This window comes from Eleutherodactylus coqui, chromosome 7 (genome assembly GCF_035609145.1).
Source record: "Eleutherodactylus coqui strain aEleCoq1 chromosome 7, aEleCoq1.hap1, whole genome shotgun sequence".
NCBI classification, from domain to species: Eukaryota; Metazoa; Chordata; class Amphibia; order Anura; family Eleutherodactylidae; genus Eleutherodactylus; species Eleutherodactylus coqui.
This window is the reverse complement of record NC_089843.1, coordinates 175,659,052-175,682,908: the sequence shown is the minus strand read 5'-3', so window position 1 is coordinate 175,682,908 and position 23,857 is coordinate 175,659,052. Positions and strand designations below refer to the sequence as shown.

At 44.3% G+C, this 23,857-nt stretch overlaps 1 protein-coding gene across 1 annotated transcript in view; it reads left to right on the top strand.

Moving 5' to 3' along the window:
• The window catches only part of GRID2 (glutamate ionotropic receptor delta type subunit 2), a 1,221,843-nt gene that overhangs the window by 930,211 nt on the left and 267,775 nt on the right, over nt 1-23,857 (top strand). The window contains exon 11 of the mRNA XM_066574896.1: nt 7,533-7,845. Coding sequence (XP_066430993.1) covers nt 7,533-7,845 — 313 coding nt within the window. The remainder of the gene's footprint in view (nt 1-7,532; nt 7,846-23,857) is intronic.

Here is a 23,857-nt window from a genome sequence, read left to right as displayed (position 1 = left end):
TATGGCAAAAGAACAAGAGACAGAATTTTGCCAAGGATCCTTTAGTAAAAATAAATGTCTTAATTGTAATAGGCAAATCCTCAACATATTAACTTTACCTACTAAAAAGTTGGCAGGAGAAAATGGGGCACATTTACTAATATTCGCTAATTAGACAAACATAAGCTAGTCTTAGTATGCACCAATTTATCACATTGACTTTGGCATTTTTACACTACCTAGTCTAACTTTATGCCACCTATTAGTTGACTTTGTTTATGCCAGTTTTTGCACCAGAATTTCGGCAACGTTTTAAAATTACAAGGTTACATTTAGCGATGACCTCTTTTACAACGAACCCCCCCCCCCCCCCCCCCTCAATTGTTAGCCACGGCGAAAAAAGTGTTCAAAAGTGTCTAAAACACATCATAAATGTGATGCAAAGCATGTAAGATAGTATCTTGATGCAATTTATGACAGAAAACTGGGGAATTTTCAATAGTAAATGTGCCCCAGTTTCATTAGTATAACAGGTATCTTACAGCTGATATTATTTTCCTTGGCTAATAATGGCAGATTGTACTGGTTGGAATATAGTAAACAGGATACAAAATTCTAGCACTTCACAAGATGTCCAGATAAGATGACACTCCTTATTAAAACCCTCATCATGACAGAAATCACTTAGGCGTTTTGACAGGTAGTCTTCATCATATATCTTATTCACACATTGAATGACTGCTTCAAATATAGCCCCTGTATCACATGCTCACGGTCAAATTAACATAAATTTGCATAAATTAGGCAGCACTTGGTAAAAAGCTTGTACATCAAGTAAAATTCTAAGAATTCGAAATACACTTTACAAATTCTAATTACATATGAATAATAGTAAAATAAAACCTGCTAGTAATGGTAAGACAGGTGATAAATGTGACTCAAGTGTCCCTGGTGTCTGGTAGTCAAAGGGAATATCCAAAAAGCCTCATAGCTTAACGGACGTCACAAATAGATTAACCTTCTCTATGCCGTCAACTTGGCAGGTAGATATATAACCTCCATGAAGTGTTTTGAGACATTAGATATGTTCAAAACGTTGGTATTTGAAATATCTGAGAAGTATCTACGATTGCGGACGTTTAATGGCCAAGTGGTACATCCCATATATTGCAACCTACACCCTGTACATGTGACCAAAATAGATTACAATGAACATGTTGCAATTAATAAATGATTTATCCTTATAGGCATGACAATTATTACGCACCTTACAAAACCAATGTCCACAATCAAAGCTTACCTTCATAGAAAGTCATGTACCACCCCTTTTTTCAGGAAGAAGACTAGGCAAAAACTTTTGTCCCAATGTTGGATTTTTTTGTGTTGTTATTTTAATCCCATCTTTCAGTATATTAAATTGAGTATAATGCATCACAGTGGGATCAGACTTCTTGTTAGTTTTATTTGCTAACATGCTATCCCTATCATGTTCACCAGATTTCTTTTTGTATAATCTATTAGACCAAGTGAATACCCTAGCTTCTTGAGGTGATCACGTACTGTACATCCTCTTGCTTCCTTTCCCTAAGTCACTCATCTGAGCAATTACTCCTGGCTCTTGTGAGCTCTTAAAGAGGAGTTGATCTTTTAACATTTTCAGGGTGGCATGATCTCACTTGTAGAAGGGTATTCCCCTATACCTCTTTACGGTAAGTGACATCAGTCACTACTCCAATTTCTACTTTCACCACCATGCTCTAATTCCCCAAAAATACCATTAGTTTTATGTGTCAGTGCACTGAACTTTAAATTCAAGTCATTATTATTGAGTTAATCTATGAATTCTGATATGGCTATCACATCAGCACCCTAAATCATGTTGAGGTTGTTGATTTAATGACTATACCAGACAAGACCCCTTGAGACTCAAACCTCTAATATGAAGATATATCTGAACTCCCACTATGCCATATATTATCATCAAAGAACTTTGCACCCATTGAAGGACGGTGGTTGACAGATACAAATTCCATTCAAAGCTGAAAAAGTTATAGGTTAGCAAATATTCCACCGTTAATATAGAATATTCTTTTAGAGAATTGGAAAATTTTCATATCTGTGCAGAAATGAAGGTAGAGGGCCTGGAGATCCAAATCTTCTGATATTAAAGTATAACGAGAATGATGATATCCCCATGATTTTACATATAAGCATTTAAATATGCCTAGTATGCTTTATGTAGCTAGAATTTCTTTAGTTAGGGGTTGAAGCAGGCCATCCCCATGCCATATTTTTGTTGAACGACTCTTTTTCAGCCACAATAGGCGTCACAGGGAGTGGAAACCGGGGTTTTTACAATTTGGGAAAGGAGGAAAGCTTAGAGTTTTCAGGTTCTACTTGGTTAGCTAATAAATCTCACATACTTTTTCCTCTCTCCATCAAACGGTTCAACATTTCCCTACAATTCTGTTCTGGATCACCATTTAATTGCTTATATGCACTGTCTTCCATGAGTTTTATATTTGAGATCTGTAGATCTTCATGCCCAAGACAACACCTGTTCCTCTTTTATCAACCTGTCTCATGACAATATATTCAATGTATTGTAACTCAGACATGGCCGTTTCCTGGGATCATGTTAAGTTGTCTTCGGAGATGGAGGTCTGTAGAATGTTGTTGTCAAATCATGTTCCAGTATGTCCTGGGATACCTTGAGTGAATCAACCCTTTACTGCAATGGGTACAAATATAGTTATTTTAACCCTATAATCTAGTGATCAACATACTATCCCTGATTGCAATCTAGATTGTACCTCAAAACTTTTCAATCCACATAAAACAGCCTCATAAGGAAAGATTAGAATGCACTGTGGATGAGACAATGTAATCTTCTGTAACAATGGATTTTGCACTCTGCATGTCATTAAAATTGAAAAAATGCCTTTTCAAGGCAAAAACATATGAGCGTATGCACAACTATGCTTTAAGCTACGGAGCGTAGTTGTGCATGAACTAGGTTTTCTTTTGAGCCATGCAAACTCTACGCCATAGCGCATAAGTTTGAAATAAACTGTGCGAAGATAGGGCCTGCCCTATTAACTACATGTTAGAAAGATAGGGCAAGTGCTATCTTTTCTCATCCATACTAATGGGTGATAACCCCCATAGTGAAAACAAAACCATTGAAATCAATGGTTTTGCTTTGTCCCATATGCAGCCGTGATTATGGGCTGCATAAAAGGACTAAATCACACCCATCTGAAGAAGCCCTAATAGGCAAAGAACCTACAAATCTAGTGATATCCAACAAAGGCTCAAAAAGATTACATTATCTAGAGAGTGAAAAAAGACAATCCTTTTGAAAGTACCTGTATCCGACTCTGTGAGTATACATGTTTACCACTTTCAATGATTACTTCTCCTCTATGGATAGTGGGATCTTCCGCCTGTGTTAACTCCTGCCCTTCTGGGCTGTTTTTTGAGACCTGCTTGTCATGATGATTAGTCCTGTTCCGACTAGATTAGGTTCTTGCATCATATCCAGGGTCCTCTGTAGATTTATCTCTGTCATTTGTAATGGCCCGGTCTAACAAATCGGTTACACAATTGGATGTCCTCCTCTCTGTGGAACTAAAGTTGACATGCATCTTAATACACACTTGCTTTTTTGTTCTTCTCAATATAGATCTTGGAGTAGACATCTTGTATTTGAGCTATGGATACACATTATTAAAACTGGTGTGTTTTAGACCCCTTTTAAATTTAGTATGCTTACTTTCCATGAGTGTCATCTCCAACTTTGCTAATTTTTCTTTTAAATTGCTATGAAAGTCCTTGTCTCCTATGTCTGTGTCTTAATGTGGATAGACATTTAAGAATCAATGTGTTTTATTTCCTCTCGGACATCGCTTAACATCTTTTGTTCATAAGTGATAATTAACTTCATAAGACGCAATGAGCAATCTGAGAAAATTTCATTCCGTTGTTGTAAAAAGTCATTTGAATACATGGTGGTCGGAACATTTATAATTATCAGACCCTGAGTGATCGTTTCTTTGTTCACATAATTTTTCATGGCTGCTCAGTATCTTGAAGCTAATGTCATATTTCTTTGGCTTATAATTTCAGATTCTGCTGGTTAGAATATACTGTAGTGTAGCAACACATTAGCCAGCAGAGTAGATGTTCTGATAATCTGAATGCGATTTGTAAGTGATTTCGTATGTATGTGATATAAATGTGATATCTTTATTTAAATTCTAGATACAAATATGCAGTAATTGTACTACATGACTACAAATGACTGCATTGATTCATACGCACTGTGAGTGGCCATTCCACCTACAGTCCAATTGGACAGTCCCTTATTTCTCTGGTCCTATTTCCCACTACATTGCAAAGCACTGAAACAAAGTATGAGGATGTAAATTCCTCCTACTTGCCAGGCTTTATGTACAGTTTGTGTTGCCCCTGAAAACTGGCCATAAAATGTTAGGTGGGCAAGTGATTATGAAAGTGTATAGCTAAAAGAGACAGTAGTGAAACAATAAAATGCAAAAAGTAATACAAATTATCTATACACTTTACAATGGCCTGTGAAAATTTAAGGTACCTTCATATACTTCAACTAATTTGGCTTAATGTAAAGGACTTGTAGGCCACCACCTTTTATAGTCCAGTCGCTAGATGGTCTGGTCATCATATTTCTCATCAGGAGAGTATGAATAAGCATAACAACTTGTAGACGATTTTCAATTCCCAATTCGAAACAAACCACTAATGAGCATTTGCTTAGCCTATGCGCAGATAAAGATTTAGCCAAATGTTGCCATTTCTTATTGCTGTTCACTGATTAATAGATCAGACATCATGCTTTATTCAAGACACAGAGCTTTTCTCATGGCTATATTTATGTTCAGGCTTGATAAACATCTTCTTGGCCAAAATATTGCCATTGCACTCTGATGAATGGAAATAAAGTTTTTGTCAAAGTGTTAAGTACTAGTGCAGTGATGGCGAACCTTTTAGAGACTGAGTGCCCAAACTGCAACCCAAAACCCATTTATTTACCGCAAAGTGCCAACACGTCAGGGGGCGGGGCTTATCACAACGTATGATTTTTACCCCCGTCGTTCTAAAAAGGACAGGGCCGCTTCAAAATAGACAGGGTGCAAATTTTAACTGCTTTTTGGATTCGGAAATACTGCAGAATGTCCTCAGCGGAAAATGCTGTGGAAAATTCTGCAGCATTTCTGCATCCAAAAAACAGTCAAAATCTGCCCCCTGTCTATTTTGAAGCAGGCCTGCCCATTTCTGCCACATGTAAACATACCCCAGCGATAATAGTGACCCTCTCCACAGCGATAATGGTGACACCCCCCCCCCAGCAATAATAGTGACATCCCACAGCGGCTCCCAGTATAATAGTGACAACCCCTTCCCCCCCCAGCAGTAAGTGACACCCCCCAGAGCGGCCCCTCGGCAGTAATATTAGTGACACCCGCCAGAGCGGCCCCCCAGCAGTAATAATAGTGACCCTCCCAGCTGTCCCCGCGCAATAATAATGCCCCACAGGGGTCCCACAGCATTAATAATCCCCCTGCGGTCCCCAAACAGTAATAATGCTCCCCCCAGCAGTAATATTGTGCCCCCCCATCGGTTCCCCAAAGCAGTAATAATGCCCCCCAGCCCCACATACTTACCCCTCCTGTTCTGCCTGTTCGCTGGTGCACACTGACGTCAATGTGCTGTCGGATGCCTCCTCCCCTGGACGCTCTCGCGAAACCAAGTAGGAGATGTCGGGGGAGGAGGATCCCAGCTGCACACCGACGTCACAGTGTGCGCCAGGATCAGCGCAGATAGCAGTGCTGAGTGAATACTGGCAGGGGAGCCGCGGCCCCTGCAGGCATTCACTAATGTGGTGATCGGCCGATGGTGACGGGTGCCAGCAGGGAGGGCTCTGCGTGCCGCCTTTGGCACGCGTGCCATAGGTTCGCCACCACTGTACTAGTGTCTTGGTTTTAGTGCTCACAGAAAATTGTTTTCTGCACAGTAGTACCAATCAGCATTTTAAACAACTGGCTAACATGCTACTTTGTCACCTCTACTTTTCTGCCTCACCTGATGAGATTCAGACCATTGATTGAAGAAAAAAGCAATGATGGAAATAAGGACTTGAAAGAAACATGCATGTGCCAGTATTTTTCCAATTAATGTTAATTCAACAAACGACATGAAAATGGTAAATTGTCACAAAAATAGCAACTGCCTAAGGGCTCCTTCACACGAGCATATGTGTTTTTACGTTTGCTTGGACGCACCCTGAGTTTGCATGAATGGAGGATTTTCTGCGATCAAGTCCCAAGCTTAGTGTTTTCTCATCCATTCACATGGCCGGGTGCGATGTTTTAGCCAAAAAATATGTCGCAACTCAGAAATCCCTCGCTCGGCATAAATCCTTGAAATGACTTCAAATGCCTATATAGAGGCACCTGTAAGCTTTTCACAGCGTTGGACACTGCTAAACTGCCTCCCCCTCCCTTTTTTTACAGCTCCCATAGGAATCTATGGGAGCCGCCAGTGTATATTGGTCGAAGAAGATAGATCCAGAATAGAGATGAGCGAGCGTACTCGGATAAGCACTACTCGTCCGAGTAATGTGCCTTATCCGAGTACCGCTGTACTCGTGCTGAAAGATTCGGGGCGCTCCGCTGCTGACAGGTCAGTCGCAGCGGGGAGCGGGGCAGAGCGGGCGGGAGAGAAGGAGAGACAGATCTCCCCTCCGTTCCTCCCCGCTCTCCCCTGCAGCTCCCCGCTCCGCAGCGCGAATCTTTCAGCACGAGTACAGCGGTACTCGGATAAGGCACATTACTCGGACGAGTAGTGCTTATCCGGGTACGTTCGCTCATCTCTAATCCAGAACTATCTTTTTACCCAGCGTATAATAGCAGGCGCAGATTTTGGTCACATATGTTTTATTTTTTTATGGTGCGATGTTTTTACGTGCCACAAATTTGGCCATGTGAACAAAAGCATTGGAAACCAATGCCTCAGAAGGTCGCGTTTTTCGGCTTGGCATATATACGCTCGTGTGAATAAAGCCTAATACTGCATATCTAGATGCTGGTAAGAAGTCTCTTTCAGTGGCTTGATAGTCAACACAAGATCAGGTTGATACTCCCACCTGCACAGTTCAATCTGCACTAGTCATTGCAAGCCATACAATCTCAGGTCAGACATGGAATATAAGGTTGACATAAGGTATATTTATCATGACTCATTCCTCTTTTAAAATATATCAACTGCAGAAGTCTGAACGTACAGGATATTTTGCATTTAAATCAATAGTGTTTTTGCATATTAAACCAGCTTCTAACACCCATACATTGATTTCTTTTATAGTAAATGAAATATTCAAGATTAGTTGTTACATCACAAAATCTAAAAATATTAGTGTAACACATATTTATGTTTATTACTGTGATTATTTTTTTATTGTGACATACAATGCGTTAATATTTACCTTGTTGTTTTTTTTTTATTTTTTAATAAAGAGAGCTGACATGGGGATTTCTGCCTTGACTATCACACCTGACCGAGAGAATGTAGTAGACTTCACAACTCGATATATGGATTACTCAGTGGGCGTTCTGTTGAAGAAAGCAGAGAGAACGGTGGACATGTTTGCCTGCTTGGCACCATTTGATCTTTCTCTATGGGCCTGCATTGCTGGGACTGTTCTGTTGGTGGGACTTCTGGTCTACTTGCTGAATTGGCTTAATCCTCCACGCCTGCAGATGGGATCTATGACTTCTACAACACTTTACAACTCCATGTGGTTTGTCTATGGATCCTTTGTTCAACAAGGTACATTTTAATTCTTTTAAGATAAAATATGTTAACATTTTCCATTAACTTATCTAGTCTACATGGAGCCGGATTAGCAGTGTAAAGTCCTCACACTGTTTACGCCCTTTTAGACGGCACAACTGCCATTTGCACGAATGAACGAGTTGGTGAAGATATAGAAACAGACAAATGAATGTCTTGGTATTTAGGGCCATCTCCTATCATTCTTACATTCATGACATATCCAATAAAAATATAATTATACAATTTAAAGCAATTACTATTCTAATAAAAAAATCTAGTGCCACTAAGGTGCTGATTAGAGATGAGCGAGCGTACTCGTCCGAGCTTGATACTCGTTCGAGTATTAGGGTGTTCGAGATGCTCGTTACTCGAGACGAGTACCACGCGATGTTCGAGTTACTTTCACTTTCATCTCTGAGACATTAGCGCGCTTTTCTGGCCAATAGAAAGACAGGGAAGGCATTACAACTTCCTCCTGTGATGTTCCAGCCCTATACCACCCCCCTGCAGTGAGTGGCTTGCGAGATCAGGTGTCACCCGAGTATTAAAATCTGCCCGCCCGTGGCTCGCCACAGATGCATTCTGACAGAGATCAGGGACAGTGCTGCTGATGCCAGAGCTGCTATAGGGAGAGCGTTAGGAGTTATTTTAGGCTTCAAGAACCCCAACGGTCCTTCTTAGGCCATAGTCAGAAATCGCAGATCGCACCTATCTGCGATCTGCGATTCCTGTTCTCTTCTCTATATGCGCTCAATGGGGCCGGCAGCAGCAGCGCCGACCCCATTGAGAACATATAGAAGACAAATCATTCTTCTCTGCCACAGCTGTAACAGCTGTGGCAGAGAAGAACGATGTTTGCCCATTGAATTCAATGGAGCCGGCAATACAGCAGGTTCCACTGAAAGCAATGGGCTGCCGGCATGCACGGGATGAATTGTCAGGCTGAGCCAATCAGGGGGCAGGTCTGACTCACACCCCCTTCACACCCACTGTAGGCCGGCCGCGCTGAACTCCGTCTGCCGGGACAAGGTAAGTATATATATTTTTTTTATTTTTACACATTTCTGGATGAATTGCAGGGAAGGGCTTTTATATTTAAGCCCTTCCCGACAATTCATCCCGCGCACGCCGGCAGCCCATTGCTTTCAGTGGAACCGGCTATAAGCATGTAACCCAGGAGAAGTGGCAGCGGAGTGTCATGCAGGCAGTGATTGTGCTTTGTTGGAGGTAGTGTGGTGCTTAGCTAAGGTATGCATTGCTAATGAGGGTTTTTCAGAAGTAAAAATTGTTGGGAGGGGGGGGCCCCACTCTTGCCGCTATTGTGGCTTAATAGTGGGACCTGGGAACTTAAGATGCAGCCCAACATGTAGCCCCTCGCCTGCCCTATCCGTTGCTGTGTCGTTCCCATCACTTTCTTGAATTGCCCAGATTTTCACAAATGAAAACCTTAGCGAGCATCGGCGATATACAAAAATGCTCGAGTCGCCATTGACTTCAATGGGGTTCGTTACTCGAAACGAACCCTCAAGCATCGCGAAAAGTTCGTCTCGAGTAACGAGCACCCGAGCATTTTGGTGCTCGCTCATCTCTAGTGCTGATTAGTATTTGTACTTTTGACATACTCATGGACGAACATTGGGTGCAGACAGACTTTTATTGCTAATGACAAGCCTACTGCCTTCAATTATCAGCTTGGTCTTCCTTATGGGTATACTACACATCAGTACTTTTATTGCAGATTACATTTACAGAAATAGTTTCATGAGTGTAATAGAACAGTTCAGTTTTGCCCTACAAAACACCTACAAAAATAAATGGTGGGAGGGGATGCCAAAATATACATCTAAATGCAAAGCACTGTTTACTATTTCTTTACTTTTCGTTTGTTGCTACCTTTCAACCATCGCTGAATCGCTGACTTCTCGCTGCGTGTAAACGCTCCCTGTTCATAGTATGTAAAGCGCTGAGTGAGAATCCAGCCAGCGCTAACAACTAGCAGTAACATCACCAGCTCATGCAGTTATTTACCCGTCAGTCATGCCATGTAAATGGAGCATAATGCTCTTTTTAAACAAGCCGATTTTCATTTGTACGAGCTTGTTTACTCTCGTGCATTCTATTCAGACAGGCTGATTCATTGTTGATTTGTTCAACAAGAATCATTAACCATCATTCAGTCTTTCTCATAATAAATGTGGAAGAATGAATGAGCGCTGTTCAGCCCCTTAACGTCACAGGATGTACAATTATGTCCTATAGGTCCGGGGTGTATATGGAGGGGGATCGTGGGTGGTTCCTGCTCCATACAACACAGGTGTCAGCTATTTCTTACAGCAGGCACCCACTTGCAACAGCTCCGATAAGCTACGCTGCTGATTGTAGCTGTTAACCCTTTAAATGCCAATTCTGACAGCAGCATTTAAATCCCCCGACTGATGTTTCGGTGTCCCACATGCCCCCCTTTACCCCATGATGAGATCGTGGGTTACCATGCGGTTTATATAGCAGACTTGGGCTTTCTGAAAGGCGGAGTGCCTACCAAGCCATGCCCGTGGCTTGATAGAATGCATGTCGGATCACGATATGATGTAATGCTATGGCAGTAGCGATCAAAGCATCACAAGTTCTTGTCCCCTCTTGGTACTAAAAAAAAATAGAAATAAGTTTTTGAAAGTTTTACTAATTATTAAAAAAAATAAAAGGTTATAAAAGTTCAAAAAAATACCTTTTACCATATTTATAATAAAAGAATTTAAATAATAAAGCAAAAATACATTTTTGGAATTGCTGCATCCATAAACGTCTAATGTATCAAAGTAATGAATTATTTACTCCGCACAGTGTACGTTGTCAGGGAAAAAAAAGACCGCCAGAATTGCACTTTTTTGGGTCAACTTATCTCCAAGAAAAATGCAATAAAAAGCGATCAAAAAGTCGTCTGTATTCAAAAAGTGGTACCAATAAAAACAAAAGGACATCCCACAAAAAATGAGCCCTTGAACAGCTGTATCGATGGAAAAAAAAAGTTATGGCTGTCAGAAGATGGTGGCAGAAAGTAATTTAAAAATATAATCTTACGGTCGCATAGAATAAAGGTATTTTGTCATTCCTGTTGCAGCATGTACACCGTAGAAGCAAGATGCACCCAAAGATGGCAGAATTTCGGGGTTTTTTTCATTCCAAGTTTTTCAGTACATCATATGGTACAATAAATAGTACCATTGAAAAATACAACTCGTCCCGCAAAACACAAGCCCCCATACAGCGATGTCAATGGATAAATAAGAGAGTTACAATTTTATTAAAAGTGGGGGGGGGGAACGAAAATGAGGAAAAAAAGGGTCATGTTCTTAAGGGGTTAAATGGAAACAGAAATGAATGAGCCAATGATGATTTTTATGCCTGCATAAAATGAATGACATGCGAGGAGCGAGCGATTCTCGTTCGTCATTCAGTCGTTGGCTCGCATTTAGGCTGAACAATTCTCGTTCACTTTTGCTCATCTGAATGATTTTTGGAACGATCACCCTTTTGTCTAAAAGCCCCCTAACTGCCTGGGTATGCCCACTAGTACTACCCTGTCAGGATGCCATACTGATGTCACACTGTTTAGGCCCCCTGTCCACGGGCGTGATTCCGCCGACGGTAAATCGCTGGTGAATCACGCTGTCTGAAGCTTTCTATAGTGTTACTATGGAAAGCGCCGGCCCGTATCCATGAGCGGAGAATCACTGCGATTCTCGACTCGCGGCCGGCAATTCGTAGCATCCTGTGATTTGCCGTGATTCTCCACAGTCAGCCTATCTGACAGATAGGCTGACAGCGGAGATTCGTCTGCCGACCCCGACTCCCGCAAGGCCCCTGGACAGGCAGCCATAGTTCTTTTTAAATAACTGCCACTCTTCGGACAATTAGAAAGCTGCTTTATTATTTTTATTACATAAGACAAACTCTGTATTTAATATAGAGACATCTATTTCTACCTTCTTTATGTCAATGGATTTCTAACTGCTAAAGCTTCCCTGCTTGTACCTAGAAGGTATTTACTTGGAAGTCTTATACTAACGTAATTGTTTCTTTTCTTCATTTTTCCTGCATGTTTATCTGATATGAGAAAAGATAACAGCAGGGCTATACTCTGAAATATGACAGTTCATTCTAAGGGAAAAACAACACAAAATGAAATAGGACAACTACTCAGAGAACTGTACTGTATAGTGAGGAGATCTAATCATAAAGTCCCATTAGGCTACCAAATATCAGCGTGCTATTGAAATACTTTCATTAGTATTGTCATCTAATATTTCACTTTCAGTTTAAATGTAACACAAACTTTATTTGCTAAATCTCTACTGTTTACTGACCCAAGACCACACGGGAATAGTAGAATAATTGAAAGTGACAGACACGCAATATAATTGCATTTTTTTCCCTTCTGAGTTAAATCTTTTTTTCTAACTTGCCTGAGACTTCGAAGGCTTGTGTGCTGCAAAACATTACTGTCAATAGCTTTACTAACAAAGACTTTGCAAACAGCCCTGCTCATCTTTTTAAGATAATACACAGCCATGTAGTATCTATCTATCTATACATCTTTCTATCTATCTATATTATTTATACATATATATATATATATATATATATATATATATATAAAATCATATCTATCTATATCATATCTATCTATCTATGTAATATCTATCTATCTATCTATTAGAGATGAGCGAACGTACTCGTCCGAGCTTGATATTCGTGCGAATATTAGGGTGTTCGGGATGCTCGTTACTCGTAACGAGTACCACGCGGTGTTCCGGTTACTTTCAGTTTCCTCTCTGAGACGTTAGAGCGCTTTTCTGGCCAATTGAAAGACAGGGAAGGCATTACAACTTCCCCCTGTGACGTTCAAGCCCTATATCACCCCCCTGCTGTGAGTGGCTGGGGAGATCTGATGTCACCCGAGTATAAAAGTCGGCCCCTCCCGCGGCTCGCCACACATGCCTTGTGAGTTAGCTGAGGGAAAGTACTATCGTGCTGGTGCTGCTGTAGGGAGAGCGTTAGGAGTCAGTGTAGGCTTCAAGAACCCCAACGGTCCTTCTCAGGGCCACATCTACCTGTGTGCAGGCTGCTGCTAGCAGTGTTTTTTTTTTTTTTTTTCTCAAAATCGGCAGTGCAGAGCATTGCACCCGGCATTAGGGACAGAAGTGGTGTATAGGCAGGGAGAGTGTTAGGAGTGAGTGTAGCCTTCAAGAACCTCAACGGTCCTTTCTAGGGCCAAATTTAACCGTGTGCAGTACTGTCCAGGCTGCTGTTAGCAGTGTTGCATATTTTTTTTTTTCTAAAAATCGTCTGTGCAGAGCATTGCACCCTCCATTGATACTACAGGGACAGAATTGTGTAGGCAGGGCCACAACACAGTTATTGTTCATTGAATATACGCAGTGGGTCCTTCCCTTTGCTAAAAAGGACAAAAAATTATATTTGGCCAGCCTGTGTCAGTCCTAAGGTCTCCGTGTACGTGTGTGCTGCGTGGACAACGTACAAAAATCAGACGCAACCAGCTACGGTTTACTGCAGGCTTGCGCCATTGTCTTTCCTGACTGGCAAATACCTGCTCTGCTAGAGTTAATAACTCTGCTACACTATAGTTGTGTGACACTTTTTGAGGGCCACACCACAGATATTAAACTTCTTGTTCATTGAATATACGCAGTGGGTGCTTCCCTTTGCAAAAAAGGAAAAGAAATTATATTTGGCCTGCCTGTGTCAGTCCTAAGGTCTCCGTGTACGTGTGTGCTGCATGGACAACGTACAAAAATCAGACGCAACCAGCTACGGTTTACTGCAGGCTTGCACCACTGTCTTTCCTGACTGGCAAATACCTGCTCTGCTAGAGTTAATAACTCTGCTACACTATAGTTGTGTGACACTTTTTGAGGGCCACACCACAGATATTAAACTTCTTGTTCATTGAATATACGCAGTGGGTGCTTCCCTTTGCAAAAAAGGAAAAGAAATTATATTTGGCCTGCCTGTGTCAGTCCTAAGGTCTCCGTGTACGTGTGTGCTGCATGGACAACGTACAAAAATCAGACGCAACCAGCTACGGTTTACTGCAGGCTTGCGCCATTGTCTTTCCTGACTGGCAAATACCTGCTCTGCTAGAGTTAATAACTCTGCTACACTATAGTTGTGTGACACTTTTTGAGGGCCACACCACAGATATTAAACTTCTTGTTCATTGAATATACGCAGTGGGGTCTTCCCTTTGCTAAAAAGGAAAAGAAATTATATTTGGCCTGCAGGCTTGCGCCAATTTATTTCCTGCCTGGGAAATCAAATCACTGGTAATACAGCATGCTGAGGGGTAGGGGTAAGCCTAGAGGACGTGGACGTGGCCGAGGACGCGTAGGCCCAAGTGAGGGTGTGGGCACAGGCCGAGCTCCTGATCCAGGTGTGTCGCAGCCGACTGCTGCGCGATTAGGAGAGAGGCACGTTTCTGGCGTCCCCACATTCATCGCCCAATTAATGGGTCCACGCGGGAGACCTTTATTAGAAAATGAGCAGTGTGAGCAGGTCCTGTCGTGGATGGCAGAAAGTGCTTCGAGCAACCTATCGTCCAGCCACAGTTCTGCGCCGTCCACTGCTGCAAATCCGAATCCTCTGTCTGCTGCTCCTCCTTCCTCCCAGCCTCCTCACTCCACTACAATGACACCTGCTCAGGAGCGGGAACACTCCCAGGAACTGTTCTCGGGCCCCTGCTTAGATTGGGCAGGAGTGGTTCCTTTTCCACCAGAGGAGTTTATCGTCACTGATGCCCAACCATTCGAAAGTTCCCGGGGTCCGGGGGAAGAGGCTGGGGACTTCCGCCAACTGTCTCAAGAACTTTCTGTGGGTGAGGAGGACGATGACGATGAGACACAGTTGTCTTGCAGTGAGGTAGTAGTAAGGGCAGTAAGTCCAAGGGAGCAGCGCACAGAGGATTCGGAGGAAGAGCAGCAGGACGATGAGGTGACTGACCCCACCTGGTGTGCAACGCCTACTCAGGACAGGTCTTCAGAGGGGGAGGCAAGGGCATCAGCAGGGCAGGTTGCAAGAGGCAGTGCGGTGGCCAGGGGTAGAGGCAGGGCCAGACCGAATAATCCACCAAGTGTTTCCCAAAGCACACCCTCGTGCCATGCCACCCTGCAGAGGCCGAGGTGCTCTAAGGTCTGGCAGTTTTTCACAGAGACGCCTGACGACCGACGAACAGTGGTGTGCAACCTTTGTCGCGCCAAGATCAGCCGGGGAGCCACCACCAACAGCCTTACCACCACCAGCATGCGCAGACATATGATGGCCAAGCACCCCACAAGGTGGGACGAAGGCCGTTCACCGCCTCCGGTTTGCACCGCTGCCTCTCCCCCTGTGCCCCAACCTGCCACTGAGATCCAACCTCCCTCTCAGGACACAGGCACAATCGTCTCATGGCCTGCTCCCACACCCTTCACCTCCGCTGTCCTCGGCCCCATCCAGCAATGTCTCGCACCGCACAGTCCAGCCGTCGCTAGCGTAAGTGTTGGAGCGCAAGCGCAAGTACGCCACCCGCACGCTCAATCGTTAACCGTCCACATAGCCAAATTTATCAGCCTTGAGATGCTGCCGTATAGGGTTGTGGAAACAGAGTCCTTCAAAGCTATGATGGCGGCGGCGGCCCCGCGCTACTCAGTTCCCAGTCGCCACTACTTTTCCCGATGTGCCGTCCCAGCCCTGCACGACCACGTCTCCCGCAACATTGTACGCGCCCTCACCAATGCGGTTAGTGGCAAGGTCCACTTAACTACGGACACGTGGACAAGCACAGGCGGGCAGGGCCACTACATCTCCCTGACGGCACATTGGGTGAATTTAGTGGAGGCTGGGACAGAGTCAGAGCCTGGGACCGCTCACGTCCTACCCACCCCCAGAATTGCGGGCCACAGCTCGGTGGTGGTATCTGCGGCGGTGTATGCTTCTTCCACTAAAGCACCCTCCTCCTCCTCCTCAACCTCTGTCTCGCAATCTAGATGTGTCAGCAGCAGCAGGACGTCGCCAGCAGTCGGTGTCGCGCGGCGTGGCAGCACAGCGGTGGGCAAGCGTCAGCAGGCCGTGCTGAAACTACTCAGCTTAGGAGATAGGAGGCACACGACCCACGAATTGCTGCAGGGTCTGACAGAGCAGATGGACCGTTGGCTTGCGCCGCTGAGCCTCCAACTGGGCATGGTCGTGTGTGACAACGGCCGTAAGCTGGTGGCGGCTCTGCAGCTCGGCAGCCTCACGCACGTGCCATGCCTGGCCCACGTCTTTAATTTGGTGGTTCAGCGCTTTCTGAAAAGCTACCCACGCTTGTCAGACCTGCTCGTAAAGGTGCGCCGGCTCTGCGCACATTTCCGCAAGTCCCACACGGACGCTGCCACCCTGCGCACCCTGCAACATCGCTTTAATCTGCCAGTGCACCGACTGCTGTGCGACGTGCCCACACGGTGGAACTCTACGCTCCACATGTTGGCTAGGCTCTATGAGCAGCGTAGAGCTATACTGGAATACCAACTCCAACATGGGCGGCGCAGTGGAAGTCAGCCTCCTCAATTCTTTTCAGAAGAGTGGCCCTGGTTGGCAGACATCTGCCAGGTCCTTCGAAACTTTGATCAGTCTACCCAGGTGGTGAGCGGCGATGCTGCAATCATTAGCGTCACCATTCCTCTGCTATGCATCTTGAGAACTTCCCTGCAAACCATAAAGGCAGCCGCTTTGCGCTCGGAAACAGAGCCGGGGGAAGACAGTATGTCGCTGGATAGTCAGAGCACCCTCCTGTCTATATCTCAGCGCGTTCAGGAGGAGGAGGATGAGGAGGAGGGGGAAGAGACAGCTTGGCCCACTGCTGACGGTACCCATGCTGCTTGCCTGTCATCATTTCAGCGTGTATGGCCTGAGGAGGAGGAGGAGGAGGATCCTGAAAGTGATCTTCCTAGTGCGGACAGCCATGTGTTGCGTACAGGTACCCTGGCACACATGGCTGACTTCATGTTAGGATGCCTTTCTCGTGACCCTCGCATTCAACGCATTCTGGCCACTACGGATTACTGGGTGTACACACTGCTCGACCCACGCTATAAGGAGAACCTTCCCAGTCTCATTCCCGAAGAGGAAAGGGGTTCGAGAGTGTTGCTATACCACAGGACCCTGGCGGACAAGCTGATGGTAAAATTCCCATCCGACAGTGCTAGTGGCAGAAGGCGCAGTTCCGAGGGCCAGGTAGCAGGGGAGGTGCGTACATCGAGCAGCATGTACAGCCCAGACAGTGCAACAGTCTTTAAGGGCTTGGCCAGCTTTATGGCTCCCCAGCAAGACTGTGTCACCGCTCCCCAGTCAAGGCTGAGTCGGCAGGAGCACTGTAAAAGGATGGTGAGGGAGTACGTAGCCGATCGCACGACCATCCTCGGTGACGCCTCTGCCACCTACAACTACTGGGTGTCGAAGCTGGACACGTGGCCTGAACTAGCGCTGTATGCCCTGGAGGTGCTTGCTTGTCCTGCGGCTAGCGTCTTGTCGGAGAGGGTGTTTAGTGCGGCTGGGGGAATCATCACAGATAAGCGTACCCGCCTGTCAACCGACAGTGCCGACAGGCTAACACTCATCACGATGAACAAAGCCTGGATTTCCCCAGACTTCTCTTCTCCACCAGCGGACAGCAGCGATACGTAAGCAATACGTATTATGCACCCGCGGATGGAAGCTACGTTCTCTCTCACCATCCAAAACGGGGACATTTCTGCTTCATCAATCTGTGTCTAATATTCCTCCTCCTCCTCCTGCTCCTCCTCCTGAAACCTCAGGTAATCACGCTGAACGGGCAATTTTTCTTAGGGCCACAAGGCTCACTCATCTAATTTTTCGAAACAATTTTTATATGTTTCAATGCTCTTAAAAGCGTTGAAACTTTAAAGGGGTTGTCCCGCGCCGAAACGTTTTTTTGTTTTTTTTAAACCCCCCCCCCCCCCCCCCGTTCGGCGCGAGACAACCCCGATGCAGGGGTTAAAAAAACAACCCGCACAGCGCTTACCTGAATCCCGGCGGTCCGGCGTCTTCATACTTACCTGCTGAAGATGGCCGCCGGGATCCTCTGTCTCCGTGGACCGCAGGGCTTCTGTGCGGTCCATTGCCGATTCCAGCCTCCTGATTGGCTGGAATCGGCACGTGACGGGGCGGAGCTACACGGAGCCGGCATTCTACACGAGCGGCCCCATAGAAGACTGCAGAAGACCCGGACTGCGCAAGCGCGGCTAATTTGGCCATCGGAGGGCGAAAATTAGTCGGCTCCATGGGAACGAGGACGCCAGCAACGGAGCAGGTAAGTATAAAACTTTTTATAACTTCTGTATGGCTCATAATTAATGCACAATGTACATTACAAAGTGCATTATTATGGCCATACAGAAGTGCATAGACCCACTTGCTGCCGCGGGACAACCCCTTTAACTTGAACCAATTTTTCGTTAAACTGGGTTGCCTCCAGGCCTAGTTACCACTTAAGCCACATTAACCAAAGCGATTAATGGGTTTCACCTGCCATCTTGGTTGGGCATGGCCAATTTTTACTGAGGTACATTAGTACTGTTGGTACACCAATTTTTTGGGGCCCTCACCTACAGTGTAATCATAGCAATTTGTATGTTCTTCACCTGCACTCATGGTACAGAAGTGTGTGTGGGGTTGGCCTACACTTTAGCTACATAAATGTAACTTGGGCCTTGGCTATACTGCAGCTACTGAAATGGAACGAAGACTGCGCTCCCACTATACTGCTGCTTCGGAATTGTTACTGGGGCCTGTCTTGAGTGCTACTATTGCTGAAATGGAACGAAGACTGCGCTCCCACTATACTGCTGCTTCGGAATTGTTACTGGGGCCTGTCTTGAGTGCTACTATTGCTGACATGGAACGAAGACTGCGCTCCCGCTATAATGCTGCTAGTGATATGTTAGTGGGGCCTGTCTTGAGTGCTACTATTGCTGACATGGAACGAAGCCTGCGCTCCCGCTATAATGCTGCTAGTGATATCTTAGTGGGGCCTGTCTTGAGTGCTACTATTGCTGACATGGAATGAAGACTGCGCTCCCGCTATAATGCTGCTAGTGATATGTTAGTGGGGCCTGTCCTAATGCTACGGCTGAAATGTTACGAATTCTGGGCTCTGCCTATACCGCTGCTAATGGTATGTCTCTGGGGTGTGGAAACAGAGGCTTCCCAAAGACATGATGGCGGCGAGGCCATTTCCCACCAACGCGGTTACTGTAAAGGTGCATATAACCACGGACACGTGTAGAGGACACGTAGTGCCTCAAAAACATCCCCCTCCTCCTCCAACAGGGAAAACAAACATTCTTGGCAAATGCCTTTGCATTGGTTCGTCTGGTGGCAGTCCAAGAATTTCACCTTTACCGACACTACAAGAGAGACCCCCCACCATCCCCCCGCCACGGCCCACTTAATCCTGGCCACATTCCGAAAACCAACAAAATAAAACCGCGCTACTAGGTCCGCAGTCACCACCACATTACCACCAACGCGGTTACTGTTAAGGTACATATTACCAGTCTGACTGGGGCATGCAGACACCTTGACAGAATGAATAGTGTGTGACACATAGGTTCCCCATTGCTAAGCCCACGTGTGCAGCTCCTGATGGCGGTGGCACAGGATTCTATTTCTCATTGCTTCTGTACAGCATTGTGGGCTATCGCCCCACCACTTTTAAAGAGGGTCGCTGCCTAGCCGTGCCAACCTCTGCAGTGTGTGCCTGCGGTTTCTCCTCATGGCAGACGCACTTCTAAATAGACATGAGGGTGGTGAGGCATTAGGGCAGCTGAAGGCTGCGCAGGGACACTTTGGTGTGCACTGTGGGGGGGAGGGGGGGCGGTTGGGCAGCATGTAACCCAGGAGAAGTGGCAGTGGAGTGTCATGCAGGCAGTGATTGTGCTTTGTTGGAGGTAGTGTGGTGCTTAGCTAAGGTATGCCATGCTAATGAGGGCTTTTCAGAAGTAAAAGTTTTTGGGAGGGGGGGGCCCCACTCTTGCCGCTATTGTGGCTTAATAGTGGGACCTGTGAACTTGAGATGCAGCCCAACATGTAGCCCCTCGCCTGCCCTATCCGTTGCTGTGTCGTTCCCATCACTTTCTTGAATTGCCCAGATTTTCACACAAGGAAACCTTAGCGAGCATCGGCGAAATACAAAAATGCTCGGGTCGCCCATTGACTTCAATGGGGTTCGTTACTCGAAACGAACCCTCGAGCATCGCGAAAAGTTCGTCCCGAGTAACGAGCACCCGAGCATTTTGGTGCTCGCTCATCTCTACTATCTATCTATCTATCTAATATCTATCTATTTATCTAATATCTATCTATCTGTTTATCTTTCTTTCCTCCTATCAGTACGTTTTCTATTGACTTACCAAATACCAGCGCACTATTGAAATACTTTCATTAGTAGTGTCATCTAATCAAACTACTAACGACCACTTGTGTGTGACATGTGAGTTACATGCAGAGCCTGACAGCACCTGTGATGATGTCAGTTATTACTGGCTCTTAACTACGTCCCCTGATCACATGACGTTAACATCATCACAGGTCCTCTATCCTCCTTCTGCAGTGAATTAGGAATTATGGGCAGACTACATCCTCCACGAACCCCTGCAGCCTCAGTTGCTATGGATACAGCACTGCTCAGTCTACCAGTTTGCCCCTGGTTGTCAGGCTGCTGCACACCTCCAACAAATGACATCTCACACATTTACACATACCGGCTCTTTGCTCAGCCCCCTGATCACATGATGGTGTTGTTATCACAGGTCCTTTACACATACGCAGCTGGCAGTGCATATTGACCAACAACATTGAAGCCCTGTTCTTCACCGCTATCTTCACATTTCCTGAACGTGATATCATGTCATCTCAAGTGCTAATGCGCCAACACCAGTCCAGCCTTCATCTAATTATCAACCATTGTCCAGTGTTGAAACAAACCATCGATGTCCTGCAAACATGTCACCACAAAGGGTTCAACACTGCCGTGAACCTAATGCAGCTTACATGACAAAGCGAAAAGCCACGATTTTATCTCAGCCACCAGCTGAAGCTCGTAAAATACATGCAGTTCATATGAGAAAGCTACATAGCAGAGCTGTGTGTGACTTGCATGTAGCAGAGCTGTGTGTGTGACGTGCATGTAGCAGAGCTGTGTGGCGAATTGCGGCATCAGAAACACTGGCACTATAATTTCCTAATAATTACTAGTATTTCATATCTATCCCATATCTTTCTTTCTATCTATCATCATCAGTAAGCTTTCTATTGGCTTATCAATGTGTAAAGATTATCGCTGAAAATTCATTCAAACGAACAAAATTTGAGTGTAAATGCAAAAAAAATCGCTCATTATTCATTCACTTGTTGTAATCATGGATTTAAGTCAGCAAAAAAAATATCGCTTGGTCACTGGCTTCTCGTTCTGTGTAAATGCTCCTCACTCAGCGCTTCACATAAAAGGTGGAGCACTGAGCGAGAGGCCCTTCATCCAGCAATAAGTCTTTTTGTGTAAACGCTCTGCACGAGCGTTTATGGCCTTAGTGGTGACGTTAGCATTCATGCAGTTGTTTAAACGACTGTCAGACTGTGTAAAAGGGCCATAAATTTGCAATAGCAGTAGAGTCTAGAGCTGATAAGAGGTCTGTGTTGCTTCTACTCTTTGCAGCTCACAGAGGATTGCTCACATTGTAAAAAATACCGTGACAGAGCTAGATAGGATAGTTTTCAGCACCTTATCATTCAATGTTAATAGAAAGAAAGGTTTTATATAAATGAATATGATAGATAGATAGATAGATAGATAGATAGATAGATAGATAGATAGATAGATAGATAGATAGATAGATAGATAGATAGATATGGTACTGGTGCATCTTGTCTCCACCGAAACTCGGGGCGGAGAAATGGGTTGGCTGCGTATTCCACTTTGGCATGCTGATAGCGATTTTGCCACGTGAGACGATCTAAAAGTTTCCTCCACAGATAAAAGGGCAATGATATGTTCAGTGTGCTCTAATTATTCATAGAATCCCTGAAAATGCTTCCTTTGCTGTATACTGGGATATTCATCAATGTGATCAGAACATAACATTGCTTAAGTCAAATTTCAGAGTTTAAAAATACATATATGTATACATTTATATGTACTGGTATTTATGTGTGTATATGTATAACGTGTGTGTGTATATATATATATATATATATATATATATATATATATATATATATATAAGGCCCCCTGCACACGGGCGGAAATTCTGCGGCGGGATTTCCAGCAGAATTTCTGCCCCTGGACGCAGAGGCCCGCACAGAAATGTCTCTCCCGGTGCCCCTACTCTGATCTGAGCAAGCGCCGGCTGTCCGGCGGCCGGCACATCAAAGAGCCGTAGAATTCTCGCAGCGGGATCTGACGCGGTCGTCTGCAGGCGGCCTATATATAATATACACATACATATATATATATATATATATATATATATATATATATATACATAACACATTTGGTGTTTTTAATCTTTCATGTCAATATTTGTATAAATAAGAAATGGTTCCATGCATTGCTAGTGGAATGGTTGCAGTTTTGTTGTGGAGTCAGTTCCTAAAATACTGACAGAATGACTTGGCTTTGCTTTAAGCTCTAAGGACTTCACAAGTGTTAATGTAGTTTTGCAGTGTAACACAGACTGTAACTCATAATTAGTGCAAGATAGGATGAGTAATGTAATATATTTATTATCAGATTGTTATCTACAGTTGTTTAATTATGCATATAATCTTGAAATGCGGTTCTAAGGTCAACATACTTTTGCTATGTTATGTAACTTGTTAAGAATTCATGACAGAACATGAATAAGGTTCTACAGTACTTCTCTCAAAATTACACGCACTTCATTAATGTTTCCTTATGGAATTTACTATATTTAATGGCTATTTTATGACACCTGGAACAAAACTTCAGAATATTCTAATTACATACAGAAAATGTTATGCTGCCAACATCATTATTGTGAGGTGATTACTGAAAAACTCTTTAGATTTAAAAGACATTTGTTTAATTGAAATTAATTTCATGACAAAATACTGTTTGAGTAAGATGTGAGGAGGAAGTGATGCAGAAAATTGGAATATGAGCATGCTGAATTGAGGTTAAATATTTGATTCTCTCATGTTTCTTACTCATTTACATTATTATTATGTTTCAAAGGTATTTATTGGAACATTTTGGCGTAAAAGATGGCAACAGTCTGCCGCATAGACCCCACGCAGGGGGCTAACATACAAGAAAGAGTTTTACCCAGCAGCAAAATATTACTAAAAGAAAAGACAAAAAAAAAAGCAAAGTAAACCACAAACAATCTTGCTACACAAGGCAATAGCTAGAATAAGATTACGGCTTCTTAGAGTCTACTAAGAGGGGGGCAAGACCGAGTCAATAATAATATCTAGACAGCAAGACAAAGCAAAAAACAAAACCTGAAGGTTAGACTTGGTTACTACTGCTGAGCACTTAAAGATGGCTATCATAAATCAGGTTTGGCAAACTGATTCAGGTGCCCAGATTTTTTCAAACTGAGAGGCTCTATCAAGACGTATGGCAGTCAATTTCTCATAAATGAGTATTTTATTTATATGAGCAACATGCAGATCAAAAGAGAAATGTGGCTTTCACCACTGCTGTGCAATGCGAATACGAGCTGCTATAGTGATGTATTGTAACAGCTAATGCCTTCTTCACACGGGTGACACGGCATCGCCGCAAGACAATCACAGCAATATCGCATCGCTAGTCCGTGCGATATTGCTGCGTCTATTGCGGCAATACCGCGACTTTGTAGCGCTACTAAATCGCATGTGACGCTACAAAGTCGCAAGTGATGCTACAAAGTCGAGCAACTTTGTAGCA